This window comes from Procambarus clarkii, chromosome 22 (assembly GCF_040958095.1).
Source record: "Procambarus clarkii isolate CNS0578487 chromosome 22, FALCON_Pclarkii_2.0, whole genome shotgun sequence".
In the NCBI taxonomy this organism is placed as follows: Eukaryota; Metazoa; Arthropoda; class Malacostraca; order Decapoda; family Cambaridae; genus Procambarus; species Procambarus clarkii.
The window spans coordinates 46,512,887-46,540,338 of NC_091171.1; the positions used below are offsets into that span (position 1 = coordinate 46,512,887).

At 41.9% G+C, this 27,452-nt stretch overlaps 1 protein-coding gene across 1 annotated transcript; it reads right to left on the minus strand.

The window, feature by feature from the left end:
* Positions 1-842: 842 nt before the first annotated feature.
* Mapmodulin (acidic leucine-rich nuclear phosphoprotein 32 mapmodulin) lies at positions 843-27,452 on the minus strand. Its single transcript, XM_045743768.2, has 8 exons — positions 27,299-27,452; positions 22,370-22,513; positions 21,859-21,978; positions 17,647-17,759; positions 16,272-16,309; positions 15,638-15,858; positions 15,184-15,256; positions 843-7,958 (listed from the first exon to the last, which is right to left on the minus strand). Exons 1-8 carry the CDS (start codon positions 27,344-27,346, stop codon positions 7,909-7,911), a joined length of 807 nt encoding a protein of 268 aa, XP_045599724.1. The 5' UTR covers positions 27,347-27,452; the 3' UTR covers positions 843-7,908.

Here is a 27,452-nt window from a genome sequence, read left to right on the forward strand (position 1 = left end):
TGACTATATACAATATATATATATATGAGGGGATATGAATTTCAGATAGGACGGAGGGAACGAATGGTACGTAACCACTTGGATGGTCGGGGATCGAACGCCAACCTGCAAGAAGCCAGGAAGAGAGGACTGTCACAGGAGAGGATAAAAGGTTAACAATAATAATCCACAAAGAGTAATCTCACTACCATGATGAATCAATGAGAAAATTCATATTAGCCGTGATGAGAATTCGAACCTATGTAGTGAATATTCCCACGCATATACCCCAGACAACCAGACCACAACATGGTCAAAAGGATTGCAACCTGTAACTCTACTGAACACACTAGGATTTCCTAAGGCTTCCACTCAAGCTGGACCAGGATTTACACACAATTCCCCCATGCACTCTGGCTCGTGTCATCTACGAACGTTCTACCTCTAATGCTCCTCTTTCAATATGCAGAGTAATCACACCAACATGATTACTCTGTGTATTGAAAGAGGAGCATGAGGTACCACACTCCCTTGGTCAGTGTTGTCCTGCTGTGGCACCAACCACACTCCCTTGGTCAGTGTTGTCGTGCTGTGGCACCAACATTCCCTTGGTCAGCCTCAAGCATTTGGAACCTTTTACACGTACTACTAGATTAACACGATTTGATTTCAAATATTACGGTTAACAATTTTACAGCAGGAACGTATGTTCTTTATTTAATAGTCCGACTTCTCTCACTAACATTAAACTGCATTTGTTACTACCAAATACTATGTACACGTACCTTAAAAGAAAGCCTTTCCCCACAACACAAGGCAATCAAGACATAATTGACATACTGGGGGGAGAAAGAGACAAAAGCTCTACAAAAAATGAAAGTGTATTTGCAATTTGCTTTCTACATTGTTCATTAAAACAACCTCCCAGGAACACAGTCTTATGATCACCTCCCAAAGCAGAATTAGTAATTAAGAGTTCACAGTATCAATGAGCATTGTACTCAAATCCAATTCAATGTAGTAAAGTACAAAAATACTTTTTTTTTTTTTTTTGGTAAATCACATGAAATTGCAGGTAAAAATTACACTATTGGAAAAGTGCCAAGAGTTTCCAATCCACAAAATACATACAACATTCACTTATCAAAACAACAGTATTATGTATGTAAATATAAACAAAATTATAAGTACTTGAAGACAAGCTTTTTAATGTTACACTACCACTGACCCAATTGGTTGGCTATCTCAAATCACTGTACTTCCACCTTAAAGACAAAGTCATGTTTCTAATTTAGAGGTAAGGAAATGAAAAATTTTTCATTGTGAAAGCTCAAAGGCTCTTTTTCAAGTTAGAGGGGGAGAAATATTCAGAAATTATATAAATTAAACAAGGACAATTCCCAAGCAACAGGGGCTAATGATTAGACACCAGATTAATAATACTGAACTAAAGTCAAGTTTAAATAATAAACTTCATGGGATGCTCAACACAGCAGTTAGATAAAAAATGACAATTTTGTATATCTACCTTAAAGTTGCATGACTACCATTCCCTTTTGACACCAGCTGCAACTCACCGAGAGCCCACAAAGATAGGATCCTTTTACATGCAAAAAGTAATACGGATCCATATCTTAGAATCAGCAGTGAGGATGACCACAGTTGGCCCTCAGTGAATTGATGAGCCAATCTCTTGAATTTATATAAAAGTTATTATTGGACCCATAAGACAAAGATTTTACCTGAAGATTTTCATCTTAGGCATTGGCTTCACATGAAATTAATCCACTGATAAGGCAGACTAACTCTCACCAGTCACAAAGTTGACATCAGTATTCAAGCGCTCTATGAATGCTAGTCAGAGCATCGACAAAATAAAGCCAGACATTTGACTAGGAATGAAAGTGTATTTGCGCTTATCCTGAATTCACCTGATATTATGACTGCCACCAGTGTGTTATCTTTACCTGACTGAAGGGGGCACTGTGATACACATGAAAGGCTCACTGACACTACACCTACATACACAAGATGTCTACTTTGTAATACTGTATGTACACTCACAATCAACTACAAGCCTATGGGGGCAAAAATAGTGGTGTTCACCGGATATGGAAGCAGATGCTACTGGCCGAGCCAGATTCTAAAGCAACAGTCAACAAGTGTTCAAATAATGGCCTTTAAAAACCTGTCTTGCCTTTCCCAGAACTATATCCCACATCATTCCATAACTCAGCCCTCCAGCAGCCTATATTTCATGCTCCAGCAAATATTCTCCTTTAAACCAACAAAAACAAAAATTTATAAAACACAAGAATAATGGACATTATAAAATATAATAAAAGAATAAATGTGAGATTATACACAGGATCCAACAAGCAAGACTCAAATAAATAATGCCCAATCAATCCTATGGATTAATAAAAAAAAAAGTTCAAATAGTACTGGTTTAAATAAAGAAAAAATACAATACAGAATAAAGAGAATATTTTAATATTCTAAGTCACAGATGTAAGAACCACATTGGACACTGCAAAATGCCCAAGGAGCTTGCAGCCCTCACTCTTAGGTCGAGGTCCAGACGTCTCTTGCTCAAGGACGAGGCATGCCAGTGTGCCGAGGCACTAGGGAAAGTTGGTGCAGTCTTTCTTAAGAACCTCACGAGATGAATGTAACAACTGTGCTCCAGTCAACTGTTACATTTAATGCGCTTACAATGAACAAACCAATCCGACTATGAACTATGGAGCTTACACGAATTTTGTTAAAAGATCTAAATAATGGCATTGTAAACATCCAGTTGCTCGCCCTTTTGTTGTGCACGTGTATGAAAGTACATGTATGGTGCTTCATGGGGCAGTGGGCCACAAGTGCCCTTGAGGCAAGGATGGCATCATGCATCTTCTGAATATAGCCTCAAGTTCCATATACTGTACAGCAGACTGCCAGCAGTATGGCTCTTGCCATACTGCTGTCAGGACGAGTCGAGTCACCAAATAAATGCTTAGCATGTAACTTCAATCGTGGGAAGAGATTTGTGCCTTGCACCACCCAACAACTTCCACAACCATCTTCTCTCACCAACTACAGTTACCCCATGTATATGCTTAATATTAAAATTTTCACATTTGAGCACAATCACAACAAAAAAGAAAAAAAAAAATCAATTTGAACTATATAAGCATTAATAATGACAAAAATGGCAATTTATATACTATACCAATGAATTACACCTCTATAATTCATATATGGGTATATTAAAATTATTTTGCAAGATATTCCATAACTAAAATATAAATCCTAATATCTAATGCTGCTATAAGGCATACATATTAAACTGAAAGCAAACTATATTTTTGTATCAATTCATGTTTAAAGCCCAGCTAATTTTGCTAGCATTATATTTTTGTGACAAGGTTTGTGATCTTAAAAAAGAAAAAAAAATCCCCCGAATATGCTGATATTTGTTGTTACAAATGTTTTCTCTTATGGTCTTCTATAAGCAAATTACCAATCTGTTTAAACCTCAATAAACTTATTTGAATTACCAATCTCTAGTTGCCAGAGCTTTGTAAAGTAGTTCCACAACGCCAAAATACTTACATCTGAACAACAATCTTGCGATTAGTCAAATGTACGTTGAACAGATGTAAAAACATTGACTTTCTCATGAACGGAGACAACTTGCAACAAAACTAAGAAACAAACACAGGTAAGAAGTCTAACATGGTTTAAAACAATGTATCTTTGGCTCCAGTTAATGCAACTTTTTGCCATCTTGCTGCCTCAAAGTAAAATATTGCTAATTAATGTGCATAAAACAATTTTTGGCAGACAACGAGCCGCAATAACGTGGCTGAAGATACATGATCAAACCACACACCAGAAGATGGAGACGACTACGTTTCAGTCCATCCTCCAAACAATCGATTTTTATAATGGACCAGGATGAACTGAAACGTTGCTGTCTCATCTTCTGGTGTGTGTTTGGTCACCACATTTTGTTATTTTCAAGTCTGAAAACTATCAACTTCTAAATTTGTTTACCATCAGCTCCAAGCCAACACCAGTAACATATGTAATGACCCTTGCATCAAGCACTTCCATTAGCCATATTCAGAAGATGCAACATTCAGATATTTTCAAAATGAATTAAGTGTATGAGGCTATGCTGTATGAGAGCCTAAGATGCAATGGTTTTTACAGGGGGGTACAGTTGTGGATGTTTAAGTTCAAGTGAAAAATATACATAAATGACCTTGTCAATACATAAGAAATACATACATGGCAGTACAGAGATAGACATCATTTAAATGACAACTATTTCCAGCAGACATATGTACTGGAGCCTTGATATATGAAACATATAAGTGGCAAACATGTCAAATGAATCTCAATAGCAGCAAACATTAAAAACATCCATTCAATCTGAGAAGATATCATCTCAATAATTTAGAACAAACTGCAGATATTAAAAAAGATCAGAGGAAAAAATGTAACTGGTTAAAACAAAGCAAGTTACGGTAACGACAAACACTGGGTGTGAATTGACAGAACGGGGCCTCCGACAGGATCATTGAGGGGTGGGAGGCCGTGATGGCACCCCTCAGGGAAGGCACCTCTCTCTGCATGGGGTCTATGGGTCTACTACTCCATGAGGAAGCACTTAGGGACATCAAATTCTCTTTATTATTTAAGAGGATTCTCATAAGAAACTTGTACATATATTTATTGTTAGTTATAAGCTCATTACCATAGCAGATCTCCTTAATTTTGAACATTTGGTGGGGGATTCACATAGTTAACTCAGGTCCCACTGTCCCAAAATGCCCCCCCTACTAACTACCCTGGGAGGTGATCACACTAACGACCTGAGAGTATGCGGTTCAGTGTGACCTTGATGGCACCTCATGCCTCCCACGCCTTCTGACAGCGTAGACTATATTTGGCAGGCACTCGGCCCTTCACATATAACAGGGTCTTTTCTATCTCTGGTAAATACTCTGTAATAAACCTATGAGAATAAGTATTTCCTAATTAATTTATAACAAATATAAGCCCAATATTTGGCATGTTTCCAAGATGCGAAGTCCCCAATGCCAGCAAAATATGAACTACACAAGACAAGTTGCATCAGATTGCAGCAAGTTGCTAAAGATTTGGGCATAGGCAGCGCAGGATTATAATGGATGCTCACCAAGGCCAAGTTTGCCACTTTGCGCACCCATACATGACACCAGCAGCCCAAATAGACTCCAATGTTGTTCCCAAAGTTAACTCATTAGTCTTGTGAGGCATCACACTCAAGTTTGTTGTTCTTTCTTAGAAACAAAACAGCAAAACCTTTGTAATCTCACTCATGAGCTAAACAGTTCAGCATTTCATTGAGGGGTTACTCATGCAATTACCCATGTTTGAAGTTTTTTAAATAATTCTTTGGCTGCCCTAACAATTTATCTCAGTGGCTGTAGGAAGAGCTCCCTAGAACCAGAATTGCTTTGAATCTCTCGTTTACTGACAAAACACGCATACCACAAGTGCAATACCTCCGATTCCTACCTCATAATTAAGAGTGCAAATCTACAATGAATCCTAAAAATTTACTTTAATGGGTGGTGACAACCTCACATCAACGTAGAGGCACATGGGCTTACTAACGTCTTTTAACAATTGTGTGTATACTTTTGTTATAAAGCCTCCTGCTGGCCCAGATGACAGCCCACACTATAAGAGTTGCGCGTGGGCGAGACGGATAACTTGCGCAATGCTGCTCAGCCTGTTAGAGCCTGTGTCGACTGGCTGCAGCAGAGGCATGGCGGCGGGATACTCAATGACGGCTGGGCCCTGTACTTTGTACTCTAGTAACTGTGTGGTGGGCACGCTGACCAAATGTCTGCCACCACTACATCCACCACCATCTTCTTTACACACACACATACATACACACACACACACAAAGTACACAAACGTGCACACACACACACAGCCTTCAAATTACTGCTATTAATTAACAATTCTCATTAATAAATTTACTTTAATTTCAGCACTACTTAAAAAATAAATAATAACATTTACTCCTTTTATTTGGTTATATAAAAGTTGGCCAATTTCACCATGTTATAACTTGTAACAAGAGACACACATGTTTGGGTGGGCCAAGAGAGGTGGTGGTGGTGAGGGTGTGCAGGACGGTGGTGTGGACCCGCATGGCCCACACCCACACAGTTGGGGGTCATGGCTGCTGCGGCTGTCCAAGATGTGGCCTTCAATTGGAGATCAATGACTGACAGTGCTAGTTCTTGCATGCTACTATTTCTCATTATTACCATAACTCTGTTTTATATTTTAATATTCTATGGCCTAGTTTTCAAGACCTTAGTCCTATTGCTTAAACATTCTATTTATATTTACATGACAGTATAAAACTAAAGAAAAAAGAAAACGGCTTTATGTTTACATATTATGACCACAAATACATTGACTTTTCAAGGGAAAGAGCCACGTGTACCCCAACTTGACCACTACACAAGCATCTCCACACCTCCCATTTGCAGTTGGTCCTTAAGTGCAAAAACAAGTACAGTACTGTAATAAAAAAAAATTGAATCTGTGAACATCAATAATAATAATAGCAACAATAATAGTAAAAAACCTACTGCGAGTTCCACACATAAGGACGGACCTAGCACACGCAACAAGAAATGGGAAAGACACTAGAATCTCCATGGCAGGAGTACAGTCAATAACTCTACAACCCACCTCACCCAGCCTGGGCAGCCATGACAGGCCTCGGCCAGCCACACGGAGTCTCTCGAGGGGCAGAAATGGCTAACATACTATTACACAATAATATGCTACTGTACAAAGTATGAAAATTAAAAAATTAAAGAATTGTCTTAGGTAATCTTGTTTAAACATGACTTACAATTACTGCACTAATGATGTAATATTATATACACATCCTTTAGCTAACCATCAGAACTAAGTTTCTTAAATGTAAACACTCTCCATCACAATTTAAACTGAAATTATTATTGCTGACTTTGTATGTATATATTTATATATATAAAAAATTATGACAAACTAACAGATAAAAGAATTCTGACAACATTCCCATGATTTTAACAAATTCATGAAAAACATCAAATTTAAGTCATTTAAAAGCAGCCATGATAAATTAATAGGCCATGTCTTTTTGAACAACATATGGAGTGACACAGAGACCATGCCCTCTCAATACAGTACTTTACTTATCACTGGCTCCACCGACACACCGGGACCAAACAGAAATGTCTAAACTGATCCTGAGACCTGTGGCCCCATGAAACATTCAATACCTGCACTATTATCATCATCTTTAAACCAACTAGCTATTCCAATGCATGCTTGATTATATTCTCTCAAGTTGTATTTCAAGAACCATTACCTGTACTGCCAATCAATAGCATGGCTTAAACAGTAACAAGTGAAATGTTTACATGAAGTCCCACAACATTCACTTTAACTGTGACAATCGTGTTTAGGTCAAGTGAGGTAAGTGGTGGCTAGGTCAATTACAGCAAGCTAGGCAGTGAGCACTAGTCAAGACTAAGCCTCCAAATTACAGGAAAAGGGGTTGTGGCCAGGTTCATATGACCATCACCAACATTCAACACATGTCTAGTGCACTGAGAAATTCAAATTGGGTAGTGTGTATACACAAAATTATAATAAAACAAGTTGCAATTTAGATTAAAAGAATTAAATTTGATTTTAATGAACACTTCAGTTTTTTAGATTGACAACTCTTAACTGGCGAGTTGTGTGGTAGTATTACTGCGCCCGGAGAGAGCCACACAAGCCCAACGGTGTAGCTGCGACGGTGCCTCCACTCACCCCCCTGCTGCCCTCTTGGCTACAGGTTGCCACGTGCCCACTATAAAGTTAATTCTAATCTTCTCCGTCCTCCAGCTTCCTCTTTTGACCTCGGTTTGCATCACCTGGAAAAGTAAGCACAATTAAAGCTATGTATACACATCAACATACCCTGTATTCCATTATTATGGTGTGCACACCGGTGAAGTATTTGTATAAGAAAAAAAAAAAAGGCGTAGAATGTAATGGAAAGCCATTTTCTGGGCAAGCCCTGGAATTATGCATACTGATATGTGTTATATTAGTTTGGAATCATCAGTCACAGAAGTCCTTATGCCTACTTGGGACTACGAACAAGAACCTGGCTCCCCCTCAGAGTGGCGCAAGGAGCTATGGCCTATGAGCACTTTACATTTAAAGTATGTCATAATTGTCATCGACCGGGGAAGGACCCAGAAAGATAGGCAAATCAAAACAGACCACTGTCGATACCTGGTTGATGGGGTTCTGGGAGTAGTCTACTCCCCAAGCCCGGCCCGAGGCCAGGCTTGACTTGTGAGTTTGGTCCACCAGGCTGTTGCTTGGAGCGGCCCGCAGGCCCACATACCCACCACAGCCCGGTTGGTCCGGCACTCCTTGGAGGAATAAATCTAGTTTCCTCTTGAAAATGTCCACGGTTGTTCCGGCAATATTTCTTATGCTTGCTGGGAGGACGTTGAACAACCACGGACCTCTGATGTTTATACAGTGTTCTCTGATTGTGCCTATGGCACCTCTGCTCTTCACTGGTTCTATTCTACATTTTCTTCCATATCGTTCACTCCAGTACGTTGTTATTTTACTGTGTAGATTTGGTACTTGGCCCTCCAGTATCTTCCAGGTGTATATTATTTGATATTTCTCTCGTCTTCTTTCTAGTGAGTACATTTGGAGGGCTTTGAGACGATCCCAATAATTTAGGTGCTTTATTGCGTCTATGTGTGCCGTATATGTTCTCTGTATTCCCTCTATTTCAGCAATCTCTCCTGCTCTGAAGGGGGAAGTGAGTACTGAGCAGTACTCAAGACGGGACAACACAAGTGACTTGAAGAGTACAACCATTGTGATGGGATCCCTGGATTTGAAAGTTCTCGTAATCCATCCTATCATTTTTCTGGCTGTCGCAATATTTGCTTGGTTATGCTCCTTAAACGTTAGGTCGTCAGACATTATTATTCCCAAATCCTTTACATGCTGTTTTCCTACTATGGGTACATTTGATTGTGTTTTGTACTCTGTATTATGTTTAAGGTCCTCATTTTTACCGTACCTGAGTACCTGGAATTTATCACTGTTAAACATCATGTTATTTTCTGATGCTCAGTCGAAAACTTTATTAATATCATCTTGAAGTTTTTCAATGTCCTCAGCCGAGGTAATTTTCATACTGATTTTTGTGTCATCTGCAAAGGATGATTCGAAGCTGTGACTTGTATTTTTGTCTATATCTGATATGAGAATAAGGAAAACCAGCGGTGCAAGGACTGTACCCTGAGGTACAGAGCTTTTCACTGCACTTGGACTAGATTTTATATGGTTGACCGTTACTCGCTGAGTCCTGTTTGACAGAAAACTGAGTATCCAGCGTCCTACTTTACCGGTTATTCTCATTGACTTCATTTTGTGTGCTATCACGCCATGGTCACATTTATCGAAAGCCTTTGCGAAGTACCGTGTATACTGTCTGGTTACGCTGTGCAATCTATGTTCTAAAAGAACAAAACAACTCCCCTAGAAAGAAATCAAACAAGCACTCCCGTTCGTTAGCGCTTCCCCTGAAAGGGGAGCCGGTATTCCACCACCCCAGTTCTTGAATTATGAAAACTGCCGACTAGAGCGAGGGTGGGAGTCAGGGAGCCTATGAGGCTCACTCAGAAAATGACGTTTCATTGCATTCAATGCTATTTTTTTGTGGGGAGCCCTGTTGGCTCCCTGAGCTAAAGACCCAAACATTAAGTAAAAAAAAAAGGACTTACCCGGGAGGTGGCAGCACCGCAGTTCTCAAGATGAGGAAGAGACAGACGGCTGTGTCAGGCGGCCCAAGGCCGTGAAAGAACCAGAACAGCCATGAGATACCTGGCTGCCAGGATTCTGTGCGACCTCAAAAACCCCTGTGCTTGAATGTCGATCTAAGACATGTTGCCCAAAACTGTCGTGACAGCAGCATACTTGCATACCTCATGGGCATGAGGGTAAACCACAGACAGGCTAGACTGAATGACACTGCGGATAACCCGAGACACGCGAGCCCTGGAACAGCGAACCAAGGAAACCGGATCCACCCAGAGTGTGTCCACCAGCCTAAGCAACCTAGCATCTACAATCTTGAGGTTATCTTAAGATGATTTCGGGGCTTTTTAGTGTCTCTGCGGCCCGGTCCTCGACCAGGCCTCCACCCCCAGGAAGCAGCCCATGACAGCTGACTAACACCCAGGTACCTATTTTACTGCTAGGTAACAGGGGCATAGGGTGAAAGAAACTCTGCCCATTGTTTCTCGCTGGCGCTCGGGATCGAACCCGGGACCACAGGATCACAAGTCCATTGTGCAGTCCGCTCGGCCGACCGGCTCCCTACAACCAACGGACTCCTCCAGAAGCCTGCCATCTCATTCTGAAACAAAAGTTAAAGAAGGAAAAAGCTACAAACGGACCACCAGGACCAAACAAACAGAACCCTTAGCAGCAGAGAAGAGCATGAAGATCCCTAACCTGACCCCCAGAGGCCAAGGCCAACAAAAACAAGGCCTTCCAAAAGCAACCACGAACCAAAGGGGCCACCATAAAGCGAGGAGAAGAAAGAAAGGAAAGAACCCAGACCAAGAAGGTTCAGGTGGTGCATGAGCAGGATAAAGGTGAAAAAATGCACGAGAGCTTGAGGAACAGAGTGGAAAGACATTCATCAAAAATGCATGCTGCAACAGCTCAGCCAATGCTGCATGATAAAAAGCGACAATATTAGACATGTGATGCCAATCCAGGAAAAAAAAAAAATAATCCAAAACTGACAAAGAAAAGACAGAAAAAGACAGGAAGACCAACAGGAAATTCTATACTGTTACTGAGACGAAGATCGCAGGTGGGACACCATCAAAGAAGCCCCATGATCACCAAACAAATGGCGATACATACGCATCAGAAATGCCAGACCCGTAGTGTGGAGCAGTAAGGCGAACCAACAAGGTACCCCACCGCCTGACCTGCTGAAAGAGGCAGAGCCGTGGAAAAACGCTTGGGTTCGTACACCGGGTAAGCTGCACCTGAAACTAAGGCTGGGCCGGCCACCACCGAGCCAGGAAAATCACTGTTCCCCGATAGGAATCCAACCGAGCCAGAACCCTGAGCGAAAGCTGGACTGAGAAAAGGAGGTACAGGAAACCCCACCTCGACCAGTCCTGCTGAATAGCAGAGGGTCTCGCAGTTGGGGAACAGCACCACGTGCAGTGTGAGACACCAAGAGGTCTACCTTTGGGCATCCACAAATCCTGCAAAGCCAAAGGAGGCGGCATCGACTGGTAACTCTTGAAAGAGGAATGAAGCTGGACACCCCCAAATGCGAACAGTGTGGAGAGCTAAGCCGAGACGTTGGCAGCAGAGCTACCCGTTGCAACCAGCCCCAAAGAGCCACGGGCTGAACAGACCCCCCCCCCAACGGGGAGGCAGTCTAAATGGAGCCAGAACACCGAGCCCCAAGGAAGCTGAATATGTTGCAGCGCCTGCCACACCACTGCAAACTCACGAAAACCATGCTGTGAACCGACGTAAGGACAGCCCCCCCTACGCCCCTGACCCGACTGGTAAGCACTGGCCACAAAGCCTCAACCAAGACAAGGCGTCTGAGATCACATCAAGAGAGGAAAGAGGAAGGCGCCATGGTGCCGATCCCCCAAAAAACCCTAGAGGAAACCAGAGACGCAGTAACCGGTGGTGCAAGGACACCAGGAAACAAACCCTGCAATTGAGGGAGCAACAAAAAAGGCAGCATCGTAGATACCAGAACAACCTCTGAAGCCAAACCCTGCCTAGTGGAGAAACCAACAGAGCAAAATTCAGGCTCCCGCACATAAGGGCTTCACTGCTGAGTGGACAGAGCTTGCGAGTCGTAATCCTAAGGGCTTCGATTCCTGTCTGAGGCAGAAACAAATAGGCAGTTTTTTCACTTTGATGCACCTGTTCACCTAGCAGTAAATAGGTACCTGGGAGTTAGACAGCTAGTACAGGCTGCTTCCTGGGATATGTGTGCGCGTGCATGAGTTAGAGAGAAACTTGTAGTAGACATAATAGAGGAAAACTAAATGGGTTGAAAGGCAGGGTCCTGGAGTTAATAGCTCGTTTCTGCAGACACAAATAGTAAATATAGCTACTCGAGCAACTGCCGTGTGAGACCCGCGTTCCCCCACAAAAGACAGCTGAAGGCTGGACTGCAACAGTGCAGAGCTGCAGGAGGGAGACAAATGGACGCAGTACTGGGACTTCCGCCAAGTTACCAAGAATCCATAACGGGCAAGCTGGGAAAGAACCAGAACCCCACACATTTTATTTATTTATTTATTATTATTATTATATACAGTATTATATAGTGGGGCCTTGATTTCCGATGGTAATCAAGGCCCCACTATATACAGACAGTTCACAGGTCTAGTGATTTTTCCCATAAGAAATAAAGGGAAATGAATTAATCCGTTCCACACCCCCAAAAATATTAACTTAAAAATACATTTTATACTGAATAAAAAAAAATTCTCTAACTATAATACAGTACATATGTTTATCTTACCTTTATGGAGGACACTTGATGGCATATGGAAGACGGTTATGAGAGTATGGTCTCTTAACAATTGACAGTCTTCAATACTCCCAATGGTCATTTTTATTTCAAAAGAATGCCATTTGGTTTGCGGAGTAGTCCAATAACCTTTACACAGCTCATGACGAATCTATTTCGTAGATTGATAGGAAGTAATCTTCTAGTATACCTTGATGATCTCAATCATGTCGCAAGATGTTAATTAACAAACTCATATACCGATTCAAATTTTCCAAACAAATCGTAACCCAAAAAGTTCGTAAATAGGGACGTTCGTAACTTGAGGTACCACTGTATATGTAAATGATCTACCAGAGGGTATAGACTCGTTCCTCTCAAGTGTTTGCTAATGATGCCAAAATTATGAGGATGATTTAAACCAAGATAGTAAGACGCTACAAGATGTCTTAGACCAACTGAAGGAATGGTCCAACAAGTGGCTACTAAAGTTCAACTCAAATAAATGTAAAGTAATGAAACTAGGTGGAGGGAACAGGCCAGATACAGGGTACCGATGAGGTGCTCCACGAAACATAAACAGATAAAGATCTAGGAATTGATATCACACCAAACCTGTCCCCCGAGGCCCATATCAAAAGACTATCATCAGCGGCATTTGTGAGACTGGTTAACATCAGAACTGCCTTTAGAAACTTGAGCAACGAATCATCTAGAACCTTGTATACCACATATTTAAGATCTTTCCTGGAATATATAGTTCCAGCATGAAATCCATACCATGTCAAGCATAAGACAAAGCTGGAGAAAGTTCAAAATTATGCCACTAGACTAGTCCCAGAACTAAAAGATATAAATTATGAGGAAACGCTGTGTGAATTGCACCTGACGTCGCTGAAAGACATGATAATCATACAAAATTCTCAGCAAAATTGACAGGGTAGATAAGGGCCGTTAGAGCGCAACATATTTTTTTCTCTTGAATGCACCCAAATGCCACGCTCAAGCGTCATTTGAACAAATATTTCTATGTAATCCAATTCTTATCCGATCGACTTGGGGAGAGTATAAACATGTTTGCCATGAAATTTCCGTTTTCTCTAATAGCCATATAGCCTATTTGGGAGAACAGCATTGTATTGTATCTTCGTGGTAAGACCATTGTATTGTTGACAAGACGAGTGTAATCGACGTAATTTTTTATTTGGTGCCGGTCTAACGCATCCTTGTGTGACATTTTATACATATGTTCTTCTAGAACATTCTATTGCGACCACACTGGTACAAAAATGAAATATGTACATCAAAAATTAAGGTCAGGACAGTGAAAAGAATAAACACTTTTCAACAGGGGTTTTGTCGGGTGTGCAGTAACGGGTAACACTTCGGCCACTTCCCACACTCTTGTGGGCTGGCCGCGATCATGAGTCTACATTTATATGCATATGTCCATGTAGAGAATTTTATTGCCATCTCAGTGATACAAAATTTAACGCTGTAGGACAAGTGTGGAGTTGACAACCCTGAAAAGAATACAAACATTTCATCGCTGTTTTTGCTCTCACTGCTAGTGATCGACGTAGTTCTTTATTTGGTGCTGGTCTAACTCATGCTTTGGTGACATTTTATACTTGTGTTCTTCTAGAACATTCTATTGCGAACACATTGGTACAAAAATGAAATACGTACATCGAAAATTAAGGTCAGGACAGTGAAAAAGAGTACACACTTTTCAGTGTTGCTGCTTGATCGCCTGAAACGCCGAGTGCACTTGGGGCAAGTTTTTTTTGTTTACCGAGAGCGAGAAAGTGATAAGGACATTATTTAGCATTGGGTGGTAATTGCATAAGGGGACATGGAAGGAAACTGTGTACCCAAATGAGCCAGAGACATTAGAAAGAACTTATTTTCAGTGTCAAAAGTAGTTATCAAATGGAATGCATTAGGCAGTGATGTGGTGGATGCTGATTCCATACACTGTTTCAAATGTAGATATGAAAGAGCTTAATAAGCTCAGGATCCTGTACACCAGTAGATTGACAATAGAGGTGAGACCAAAGGGCCGAACCTCAACCCCTGTAAGCACAACTAGGCGAGTACACACACACACAACCTTCAATAATGATTCAGGGAAATACTGGTAATTCTCGCGTCCACTGCTTGAAAATGTTGTATAGAACATCAGTTTAGCTAGGACTAAGCTATGCAACAACAACCCTAATAACAATTGCCCATTTACCTAGTGGCAAGCCTGATCAATTCAATACATAATTAAAAAAGATTGAAAATTATCTTATACAATGAACTGATGATTCAGATTTTGCTTGTCTTCCAAGGTATCTGATTTTTTTTTTTTTTTTTTAGAAAGACGAATTTGGAAGAAAAATGAAGTGGTTAAATTTGGTTCAAATACTCGTGAAATTCACTGCATCTGTATGTCACTGTACTCTTTAATTAATCTCTGAATTCATTTTTCTAAAGGATCGTTAAGATACAAATAAATTGTATTATCACTATACAAAATATGCTTGAACAAACAAGAATCTTACTATCTTCTTCTTCCTCGAGGACATCGTCATCGTCTCCTTCACCTTCGGCCGCCTCGTAATCATCATCACCAACCTGGTAAGGATATATCGTAGGTAGTTGTGGGGGTCAGTAGTTATGTGTCTTAAAGCTTTTAAATTCTAATTACTACTTTTAATACACTGGTGGTATATGGGACAGAGCCCAATGGGAGATTGACAGTTGGCTGCTTAGGCAAAAAATTATACATGGTTAACTATCTGGCACTAGAATATTAACATAGGAGAAGGCACAGGTTGTTTACTTGCAACCAACAAATACTACAATGCCACTTAGAGCAAAATTGACAATGGTATATCAAGGGCACTATTCCCAGTTTTAATAGTATTAAGCATTCGGCAAACCACTTACTGCACAGTCATGTGTACAAGCCACCCATGAAATTATAAACACTCTTGACATAAGGTAATGACTTACTGGATTATATTCCTTGTATAGTGCATCCAAGGGTACATCCTCCTCCTCATCGTCCTCATCTTCCTCCTCTTCCACCTCCTCCTCATCAATCTCTTCCTCCTCTTCTCCATCTATATCATCGTCATCATCATGTTCATTGTCGCCCTCCAAGACCTCACCAACGTCGTCATCATCATTTTCACCGTCACCCAGCACCTCTACGCCATCTTCCTCCTCCTCACCTGCAAAAAAAAAAAAAAGCAACTGCCACTTATCTTTTTTTATACAGATGGCTGATTAATAACTTGTGACTCGCTAAAAATTGTCATACATTTATTTAGCCATCTAACATTTTAAAATACCATCTATTTATCTGAAAATTAATATGCTCCTTGGCAACTTTCCTTTTACTTATTGTTTTGTCAGACTTTATATGTCAGACAGGTCATAATTTTCTGCACAGTCAAAGCCACAATGATCCACTTCCAGATCATGACCTGACAGCTCATCCCATTGATTTTATGGCCATCTTTCAACTGATAACCAAGCACAGAAACCATAACATTAGTAAATCTCTTGCAACTATACAATGTCACCACAAACATTCATCAATGCACAAAATGGCAAATTAAATTGAAGGGGAAAATTAACTCACCATCATCTTCTTCTTCACTGTTATCCTCCTTGTCAAATCTGTCAAAAATAAATTCAATTTAATCAGTATATAAATTAAATATATACAATTTGATATAAATATTAATTCATGTCTAATAATCTAAAAACTTTTCAAGATTATTTGTAACTAAAGGAGATGTTACTGCAATAATGCATTTAGAAAAATGTCAGTGAAACTGTAATGTACTAATTAATACTTTTACATGACAATTGTCATGTACAATTGTGACGGGAAAGTATTGGAGGGTAATATATACCAAAGATTTCAATTTAATCTAGGAAAACTTAGGACTTTCCTAACACATGTCTTGTAACCCGTCTCCTCTCCCTGCTCTATTGTTCAAGAGCTGGGTAGAAATAATTCTTGAACCAAATATGAAATAAACTAATAGTTACTCAAGCTTTCCTATTGAAGTGCCAGACTTTAAAGCCATAACAATAGATATAAGAAATGGCTTAAGCATAAAATTTACAGTCGTATTGGCACTCACAAGCAGAACAGCTACTGCAAGAAGTCACTATCACTTTGTCTCCACTTCTTGAGTGGGCATTTACAAAAATGTCCAGTTATGGGGGATTACCCCCAATATTAGTAAAAATCCAAGCACAATTTGGCACCAAAGGGCCCTTATTTAACCCAAATAAGATAAAAAGTAATTTGTTTCCTACTTGTACACTGGTGCAATTTTTTTAAAACACAATTACAGGCATTTTTAGCACCCGTGTCTATTTGTACTTTAACCAGCAAGTAACATTAATTGACATTTTTGGGTTCACTGGATTAAACTAATTTAAATAGTGCACAAATATCAAAAACCAAGAGAATTAAAACTGCTTACAAATTCCTAGAATTAGCAACATCTAACATATCTAATATTACCTAATAGGAAGATATATTTATATCTTCCTATTATATATTTATTTATTATATATAAAAAGTTAATTAAAAATATTTTGGTGTTTGTGGCATCATCATGCCTGAGAAAGTAATGCAGAAAAACATGAGTGATACAATTCTTGGAATATGTCTTGATTTACCCTCTATTTATAATGGCTTTCTCTTTCACTATGATAAAAAGAAAAATAATCAATGGAAATCTATTAATATAAATCTCATGTCTTGCCATTAATATTAGAATTTAATTAATGCAAAATTCTGTATATCCAAGATAAGGTATGAAGCATTGTTTTAAGTGGTTTTCAATATTTTATGCTTGCATTTGCAGACATTTCATAAAATTATAGTTTCTGGTTATTTTTTGAAATGTCTAATGGAGAATAGTTGCTGGTGGAATTAAGCAGTCTATTGGTTAACACACTGGCAGCTAAGGAAAGTTAAAAAATATCACACTCACCCATCGAGGTAGACAAGAGAGGGGATGAGAGCGAAAACCTTTTCTCTGTAGTTCTCCACCATAGAAACCTCACAGTTGAACAGATCCAAGTTGAACAATGATTTAAGGTTCTTCTGCACAGAGGAAATATGAAGCAATCATTACTAATGTTGATAAACAAAAGGCATGCAACACAAGGTATACACTGCATACAAAATAATAACCTGAATACAGCACTATTTAAGAATATGGTTACCATTTCAGAAATGTTGAACATCAATGAAAGCTGAGCATCATTAAATAAAAACTGATCACCAAATGTAAAATTTACATCCCTAAGTATTGGGAAGGAACATAGTGGGGTATAAGAAAGGGAATATCTGCACAGATCAGATTATGTTTTTTTTTTTTACATTTTTTTTTTACTTTTTTTTTTTTTATTTATTTATATATACAAGGGTTCTTACATTCTTGTAGTTACTAGCATGCATAACATTTCAGACAAGTCCTTAATCCTAATTTTCAAACACACACACACATCCCCAGGAAGCAGTCCGTAGCAGCTGTCTAACTCCCAGGTACCTATTTACTGCTAGGTGAACAGTATATAATTTTTGTCCAGTTATGGTATGAAGCAAGAGATGTTATTCTACATAATAAAACTAAGAATGGATGGTGTACATTCAAAACCAATGGACATACTATATTAAAGAAAAATTAGCCATGTTTGGAATTTTGTTCAGTGACCAGACATCTAAGAACTTATATTCAGACAATTGTAATTTCACCCATTTTCTAAAGATGGTGATATCTACTTTCTGTAGCTTCTGGGGATCAATGGCCCCACAGCCCAGTCTCCGACAAGGCCTCCCGATTGGTCATTTGGTCAATCAGGTTGTTGGAAGCGGCTGATCGCAACCTGACAATATGAATCACAGCCTGGTTGATCAGGTATTCTTTGGAGACGTTTGTCGAGTTCTATCTTGAACACTGTGAGAGGCTGGCCAGTTATGCTCCTAACATGTAGCAGGAGAATGTTGAAGTCTTGGGACTGTGATGTTGATAAGAGTTCTCTCTCAGCATATCTGTTGCACCTGTTTTTCAATGGGGCTATTTTGCACATCCTGCCATGCCTACTGGTTTCATGTGATGTCATCTCCATGTTCCAATTTGGAACCAGTCCCTAAGATCTTCCACATATAGGCAACAATATTCTACCCTAGAGAGCACTAGTGTCTTGAAAAGTATCATCATTGATATGGCATCCTTGGTATCGAAGGTTCTTGTTATCCTTGTTATCCAACCTATCATTTTTCTTGCAATCATGACACCTACTTTATTGTGGTCTGTAAAGGTAAGAACATGATTACTCCTAGATCCTTAACATTGCTTTGCCAATCTATAGTGTGATTTGATTCAATTTTTTTTTTCATAGCACAGGAGCTGGAACTTATTTTCATTGATCACCATATTGTCTGTGGCCCATTGAAAGACCCGATTTACATCCGAATGGAGGTTTGCGTTTCCGCTATACTGTCTACTCTCATGAAAATCCTAGTATCATCTGAAAATGATGATACAGTACAGTAGTTTGTATACTTGTCTGATTTAGGATGAGAAAAAGTATTGAAGCAAGTATGGTACCTTGGAGAATGAGTTTTTCAGAGTAGCATGATCCGAATTTTACTGTGTTGACTATTACACTGTGCGTTCTGTTCATTAGGAAGTTGAAGATCCATCTCCCTACTTTGCCAGTACAGTAAATCCTTTTGCGCACATTGTGTGTGCAATAACATCATCGTCCCATTCGTCGAAAGCTTTTGTAAAGTGTGTATGCTACATCTACAGTTTGCTCATCTTCCATGGCACCTAAGGTGATGTCATTGTGATCTAGCAATTGTGAGAGGCAGGAGAGCCTTGTTCTGACCTGTGTTGTCTGGGGTTATGTAATGTGATTCCATGTGATTTGTAATCTTACTACTTAGCACGCTATCAACAAATTTTGTGTGAAGTTAGGGCTATTGGTCTAAATTTTTTTGCATCTGCTTTACTATCTCCTTTGTGAAGTGGCACGATCTCTGCTGTTTTAAGTATGTCAGATACGACACCAGTATCTAGGCGCCATCTTCAAAAAAAATTTAGGGCCTGTGATAGTGGTGTTTTGAACTTCTTGATGAATCTAGAATTCCAAGAGTCTGAGCCTGGTGCAGAGTATGGGCATACTGTTTATAGCTATTTCTAAGTCCAGTGGGGGTTAGGGTGACATATGATATGTGGTTTGATGTTGGTGTTACATTCATGAAGAATTCATTTGGATCATTGATCTTCAATGTGTTCAGGGGTTCAATGAAAACAGAATTGTACTGAAGCCTCCGTATTTCACTCATTTCTTTGTTATCTGTGAAAGTTCGATCACCCTTGCATGCAAGGACACAGTGCTGAATGCACTTTTTGATCTTATTTTTGCATATGAGAAAAAGTATTTTGGGTTCCTCTCCATTTCACTTATGGCCTTTTGCTCTCTTTGCCTCCCTTGGATTTTATGAGTCTCTCCGCTTGAGCTCAATCATTTCCATTTCCCTACATAGCCTTCCTCATCATTGTTGGGATAAAGTGAAACATATAAAATGTTCTGCTATTTGTTTTCTTCCCCTATAATGGGAGTGCAATTCTCATTCCAGTTTGCATCATGAAAATTATTACTTAGTGGTATATGTATTCTACATATGCTACCATGCCCATTTTCTTGAAGCATTGGTTTAAGTCTGCATCAACCCTCTTGACACCTGCCAACCTTCCCGACACCCAGCACCAACCCTTTCAACACCTGCCAACCTTCCCGACACCCAGCACCAACCCTTTCAACACCTGCCAACCTTCCCGACACCCAGCACCAACCCTTTCAACACCTACCAACCTTCCCGACACCCAGCACCAACCCTCTCAACACCTGCCAACCTTCCCGACACCCAGCACCAACCCTCTCAACACCTGCCAAAGAGTAAGAGAAAACATTCCTTCCTTCCTCCCTTAATGAAGTTACTGGCCTCCTAACCCTTGAACAGCACCTATGAAAAAATGGTTATACTGTACCTGCCCAAAAAATACAAAAGGCCAAAAAATAATTTTTCAATTTAGAATGAATTTGTATGCAAAATTTAAGAAAACATGAAAATAGGTGAATATTTATCGTTTCACTGGGTATATGCAAGGCTGCATCTGGCACTTGTCAACACCTGGTGCTTGACTTTGCCTATGCTTCTGTTTTAACCTCAGGATGTTTCACTGATTGTTTTATCACTTGTTTTTCTTTATTTACATCCATGTAGCTATTATATCCACATTTGCTTCATACATGTAAAACCCAGAAAATTATTGTTTAAACCGTTATACGATGATATTGTCAGTACCAATGGTACTGGTCAGTACCAGTACAGTAGCAATGATCAGTACCAAAGCAATATTTTAAGGCTGTGTGCTGGCCACCAGAACACGTCCAGCCCTACTGATACTCATAATCCCAACACTGTACCTATATTTGTGCAGATACATCATATTTGGAGATTTTTTTCACAGTACAGTACATAACTGCGATTTATATTTACAAAAAAAATTATGCAAGGATGTAATTTGCATATAAGTGAAGTAAACTGAAAGTGGGTGTACAAGGTCACTGAATGTAAATTGAAATAATAAATTGTACAGACATAAATAGAGGAACGCACATGGAAATTACAATAATGTGATATATCGATGAGAAAATCTTTGGAGCAGGACAGGGATAAAGCCAGTGTCCTGCTCCAATGATTTTATCAGAGGAATGAGTTTATATATGGATGGGTTATTATTGAGGTAAAGGCAATAATATCTAGAGTTGTCGGTGAATGTGGAAACAACTTTTCACTTGAATGTCAGATAAATAGGCATGTATAATTTGTTGGAAATCTTTCCAAGTGTTTCTTTTTAATACTTGAAAGGAGTCAAACCAATTGGATAAGGTTTTACAAGATTTGGTTGTTCCTGCACATGTCTATATTCTATGTAACTGAGGAATATAGGTATGTGCATGTAAGGCTTTATACAAACCAACTTCCATAAAGCTAAGTAACAAAATAATCTGCAATTTATGACGAACATAGTTCATAGTTCTGACATACCTAAAGCTCTAGCACAGTAAGAAAATAAATGGACAGATTGATTCACTAAAGTATCCAGAAAATGCAATTCACTCACCAAAGGTTCTAGCGTTTCCAGGTCTTTAATCTTGTTCCCAGAAAGGTTCAAGTATGCCAACTTGGGAAGGCAGGTGAGAGCATTCAACCCACCAGAGATTCGGTTGTCACTCAATTCCAACTATGGAGAAGAAAAAGTAACAATGAGATGAGAATTTTTATTTGAAACATGTCAACTATAATGATAATATGCTCCTAAACAAAAAGAGAGACCAGTTTAAACCTCTACAAGGTAAACAGAGGAAATACTCTGAAGACTAGGTAATGGAGTTGAATTAGTCAGTATTTTAATTCCTAATTTACATAAACTGAACTACAAGATAAGAGATCAACTTGATGTATTTTAAGTCTGAAATAAGGACATAAGATTATTTTAGAGAATACTTTAGTGAACTGAAGTACAGTATTCTAAAAACAGAATGGCAAAGTGAGAATTAAAAATGGAATGCAAGTCCAAGTCTTGCACAGGCTAAAGGACAAGATTAAAATAGCTTTGAGCATATGAGCCTCACCTTGCGAAGATTGGGAAGAGCTGGAAAACCCTTGAGAGAAGTTAAGCCAACATTGATGAGACTCAATACCTCCAGCTTCTCAAACTCATCTGTCAAGCCCACAATGGATGTACTCTTACAGTTGTCCAAGTTCAACTCTGTAATCTGGAATTAGCAATTGTCACATGAAATTATGGAGAAATGTTTGATACACTGTACATTACAAAAATTTCCACAACAGAGGCTGGTTTTGAGAGTTTATCTACCCTCTCAGCTCAGCCTCAGGCTAGAGGCAAGGGTTATGATTTTTTCTTGCTGAGCCTGGAAGCATTGGCACTGGAAGCATATTGCATTGGCAACCCTGCTGTATGAATATCATGCATCACTGAGAGCTAAAAGCTTTCATATGTTACATATGTACTCTACTATCCTACTAAATTTCAAATCAATATGAGATAGTCGGGTTCAGAGCTGTGATAATTTGGCAAGGAATGATCCATCAGCATTTTCAAAATCAGAGTAACAAATAAGCAAAGTGGAAGAACATACTGTAGGTGCAATAAGAGTCATCAACATTGAAGATGCACTCATGTGCTATCAGACACCAATGCAGTACAAGCCCTATCTTGAGGTTGTCTTGAGATGATTTCGGGGCTTTTTAGTGTCCCCGCGGCCCGGTCTTCGACCAGGCCTCCACCCCCAGGAAGCAGCCCGTGACAGCTGACTAACACCCAGGTACCTATTTTACTGCTAGGTAACAGGGGCACAGGGTGAAAGAAACTCTGCCCATTGTTTCTCGCCGGCACCTGGGATCGAACCCAGGACCACAGGATCACAAGTCCAGCGTGCTGTCCGCTCGACCAACCAGCTCCCTAGAGCCAAACACCTACACAAGAGCTCCACGAGGCAACAGTGTTCCACGAATTGTCACCAAAACAGAACCAGTGTGTTAATGAATTTTGGGTGCATAAAGAAGTCTCATGCTTTCCACCAGGCAGGTTAATAGACCCCAAGACCTAATTACATTAAACAAATGCTCAACTCTGCGCTGGGTAACATTACACAGAGGCTCCTGTCAGAGATAACTGGATTCACCCACACACACCTGACTAGCAATGTTACCAGAAAGGCCTGATGACTTTTTTTGGTACTGCATGTTTCTGTGACTTCAGAAAGAAGAATGAGGAAATTAGACCAATAATCAATGGGCAATTCCCTTCAGTGTCTTGTCACTGAGGCTGCTGTGAGAACAGTTAGCCAGAATGCGGCCGACATGCTGAAATCAAAACAGCATGTTTTGATGAAGTATTTATAAAAGTACAGTATTTGGTGAACATAAAATTAACTCTTGAGAATGAGTCCATTAGGGTAACCCCTTTTTGCTTAGTCATTTAAGAAGTCACCAAAAGCCTGTCAAGCTCATCATTTGGTTCTTGGATGATAGTACCTTGGCTGGTTCCTCAGATTTTCTCCTGGAGGGCATCAGAATAATTCAGGAGCAAGGAGTGAACCTAGACTTTATCCTGAACTATGTGTAAAATAATAATCTCCAACCTACACATTATAAACCAAGTAAAAATGTTTTGCCCGATGAACACACAAGTGGGATATCAGGCAGAAAATCTTTTATCAATAATGTTTGTTAGAGATTATTTAATTTAAAAGAAATTCCCTTTAGGCTCCTTGGAGCTCCTCTTGGGTCAAATGCCAATTACAATGTCATTAGTATTATCACTGACCCAAAGAGGAAGGATAAGACATCGATGTTCTTTACTTCCTCAACAGATACCTCTAAGTTAACCTACTACCCAAGATGTTCATCTCATGATAGTCACCAGTTACATGAATAATGGTGCCCCCTACAAAATGATATGATATTATATGAAATGATATCTAATGATAACCACCTACAAAATTCTCAGGGGAATTGACAGGGTGGACAAAGACAAACTCTTCAGCACGGGAGGGACACGAACAAGGGGACACAGGTGGAAACTTAGTACCCAGATGAGCCACAGAGATGTTAGAAAGAATTTTTTCAGTGTCAGAGTAATTAATAAATGGAATGCACTACGAAGTGTTGTGGTGGAGGCTGACTCCATACACAGTTTCAAATGTAGATATGTTAGAGCCCAATAGGCTCAGGAACCTGTTCATCAGTTGATTGATGGTTGAGAGGCGGGACCAGAGAGCCAGAGCTCAACCCCTGCAAGCCCAACTAGGTGAGTACAACCACTTACTGTACTTCAACGTCAGTCCCAGTGGTGCAGTGGTAACACTTGACCCGTGCTTCGCGAGCGATTTGTTGTGGGTTCATATCTTGGCCCAGAGGATTGACTAGGTGCCAATCCTTAACTGTACACCTCTGTTCACCCAGCAGTGAATGGGTATCTAGTTGTTAAATTATTTGGCAGGTCATATTCCAGGGAAATTAAGATTAAGGACCTGCCTGAAATGTTATGCATGTCAGTGGCTTTACAAGAATGTAGGAACTCTTGTAAAAAAAAAAAATAATAAAAAAATGATTTTGGATAAATTTTTAAAAGAAGGCACCAAGCCAGGAAGACTGTCTATGATCCACAGTACAAAAAAGGTGTCTTGCCATCAAATGTGGGGGCCTCCATGCACACACAACGACTCAGATTGCAGTAACAACCTTCCAGTTCTCCGCAGCATCTGAATTTGGCTAAAGAAATTCTACTGGATTATCTAAGCAACATTGCAAGAGTACACAACCTCAGTTTAATACTCTGCACTACTAAATGGGTTACTTTCACAGCCCCAGCCAGCTCCATCTAATGCCTGCGAGCAATCCAACTGGGACAGTGCCATTGTAGATAGAGCAACTGCACTGTCTTGAAGCTGCAACACCAGATGAGATCACTCCTCACAATGGTGGCAGCTCCCCATGTGGGTGACTTTCTGTTAGCAATACCCCTGTCAGTAACAGATATTTTTCTTTTCATATACAGGTACCATACATACATAACCAGAAGATAAAATAATGTGGAATGGTTTGGTATGTATAGACAGGAACTGTCATGTGATTAACCTACTAAGTCTGGAAGCTGATTAATGACAAAAAATTGACAGAAGATTGACAGTTGGCTGATGACATAACATTACTGGTGAAAACTGACAGCTGTATGAGATTGTCTGGTAGCTGGCAAGTCTATCAAGATGATTGTTAAGGTCTGTAGAGATTGATAAGTGATCTGGGAGCCAGTTGGTTGATGTGATTTGAGTTAAGGGGGTGTGGCCTGACAGCTTGCTTGGTGACATGTTTGGGAGCTGGGCGGCGTGTGGCCTGGGTGGCGTGTAGCCTGGGAGCTGGGCGGCGTGTGGCCTGGGAGCTGGGCGGCGTGTGGCCTGGGAGCTGGGCGGCGTGTGGCCTGGGAGCTGGGCGGCGTGTGGCCTGGGAGCTGGGCGGCGTGTGGCCTGGGAGCTGGGCGGCGTGTGGCCTGGGAGCTGGGTGGCGTGTGGCCTGGGAGCTGGGCGGCGTGTGGCCTGGGAGCTGGGCGGCGTGTGGCCTGGGAGCTGGGCGGCGTGTGGCCTGGGAGCTGGGCGGCGTGTGGCCTGGGAGCTGGGCGGCGTGTGGCCTGGGAGCTGGGCGGCGTGTGGCCTGGGAGCTGGGCGGCGTGTGGCCTGGGAGCTGGGTGGCAGGTGGCCTGGGAGCTGGGTGGCGTATGGCCTGGGTGGTGTGGCCTGGGAGCTGGGTGGTGTGTGCCCTGGGAGCTGGGTGGTGTGTGCCCTGGGAGCTGGGTGGTGTGGGAGCTGGGTGGTGTGTGCCCTGGGAGCTGGGTGGTGTGTGACCTGGGAGCTGGGTGGTGTGTGGCCTGGGAGCTGGGTGGTGTGTGGCCTGGGAGCTGGGTGGTGTGGCCTGGTAGCTGGGCGGTGTGGCCTGGCAGCTGGGCGGTGTGGCCTGGCAGCTGGGCGGTGTGGCCTGGCAGCTGGGTGGTGTGTGGCCTGGCAGCTGGGTGGTGTGTGGCCTGGCAGCTGGGTGGTGTGTGGCCTGGCAGCTGGGTGGTGTGTGGCCTGGCAGCTGGGTGGTGTGTGGCCTGGCAGCTGGGTGGTGTGGCTTGGCAGCTGGGTGGTGTGGCCTGGCAGCTGGGTGGCGTGGCCTGGCAGCTGGGTGGTGTGGCCTGGCAGCTGGGTGGTGTGGCCTGGCAGCTGGGTGGTGTGGCCTGGCAGCTGGGCGGTGTGGCCTGGCAGCTGGGCGGTGTGGCCTGGCAGCTGGGTGGTGTGGCCTGGCAGCTGGGTGGTGTGGCCTGGCAGCTGGGCGGTGTGGCCTGGCAGCTGGGCGGTGTGGCCTGGCAGCTGGGTGGTGTGGCCTGGCAGCTGGGTGGTGTGGCCTGGCAGCTGGGTGGTGTGGCCTGGCAGCTGGGTGGTGTGGCCTGGCAGCTGGGTGGTGTGGCCTGGCAGCTGGGCGGTGTGGCCTGGCAGCTGGGTGGTGTGGCCTGGCAGCTGGGTGGTGTGGCCTGGCAGCTGGGTGGTGTGGCCTGGCAGCTGGGTGGTGTGGCCTGGCAGCTGGGTGGTGTGGCCTGGCAGCTGGGTGGTGTGGCCTGGCAGCTGGGTGGTGTGGCCTGGCAGGGTAAACAAGGAGGTGAGAGCAGGGGAGAAGAGAGGGTGGCCCGGGATGCCCAGGAGGGAGATGGTGATGCTGGCGGAGGTGGCTCAAGACGCCGCTGCCATCCCGCTGCCCACCCCCCACCCCTCCCCCACCTTCCAGGGCACCACCAGCCTGCCCGGCTGTGAGGGCAGAGGGCAGGGCATGCCCTGGGGAGCCGCCATGCCCAGGACACAGTCCTGTCAAGGTGTTGGGAAGGGGCCCCTTGACCCGTCACCAGTGCGGTGCCCGTCTCTGTGACGCACCTCCTTCCTCTCCTCATTACACTGTCGCCAACACTAGTCAAGGCCCGCCCTGGCCCGGCTCCTGCGCCTCCTACCTACCTTGGAAGGACTTCTGCCCCGTCTCTCCAGTTCTATCCTCTTCTCCATGTCCGGGGTGGTGGTGGTGCAGCGTGGGACATAACCTGGCTCCCCACCACAAGTGTTGGCGCGTCTGTCGTCCCGCGCTACCCCAGCACCCTCCCCCGCCTCCCTC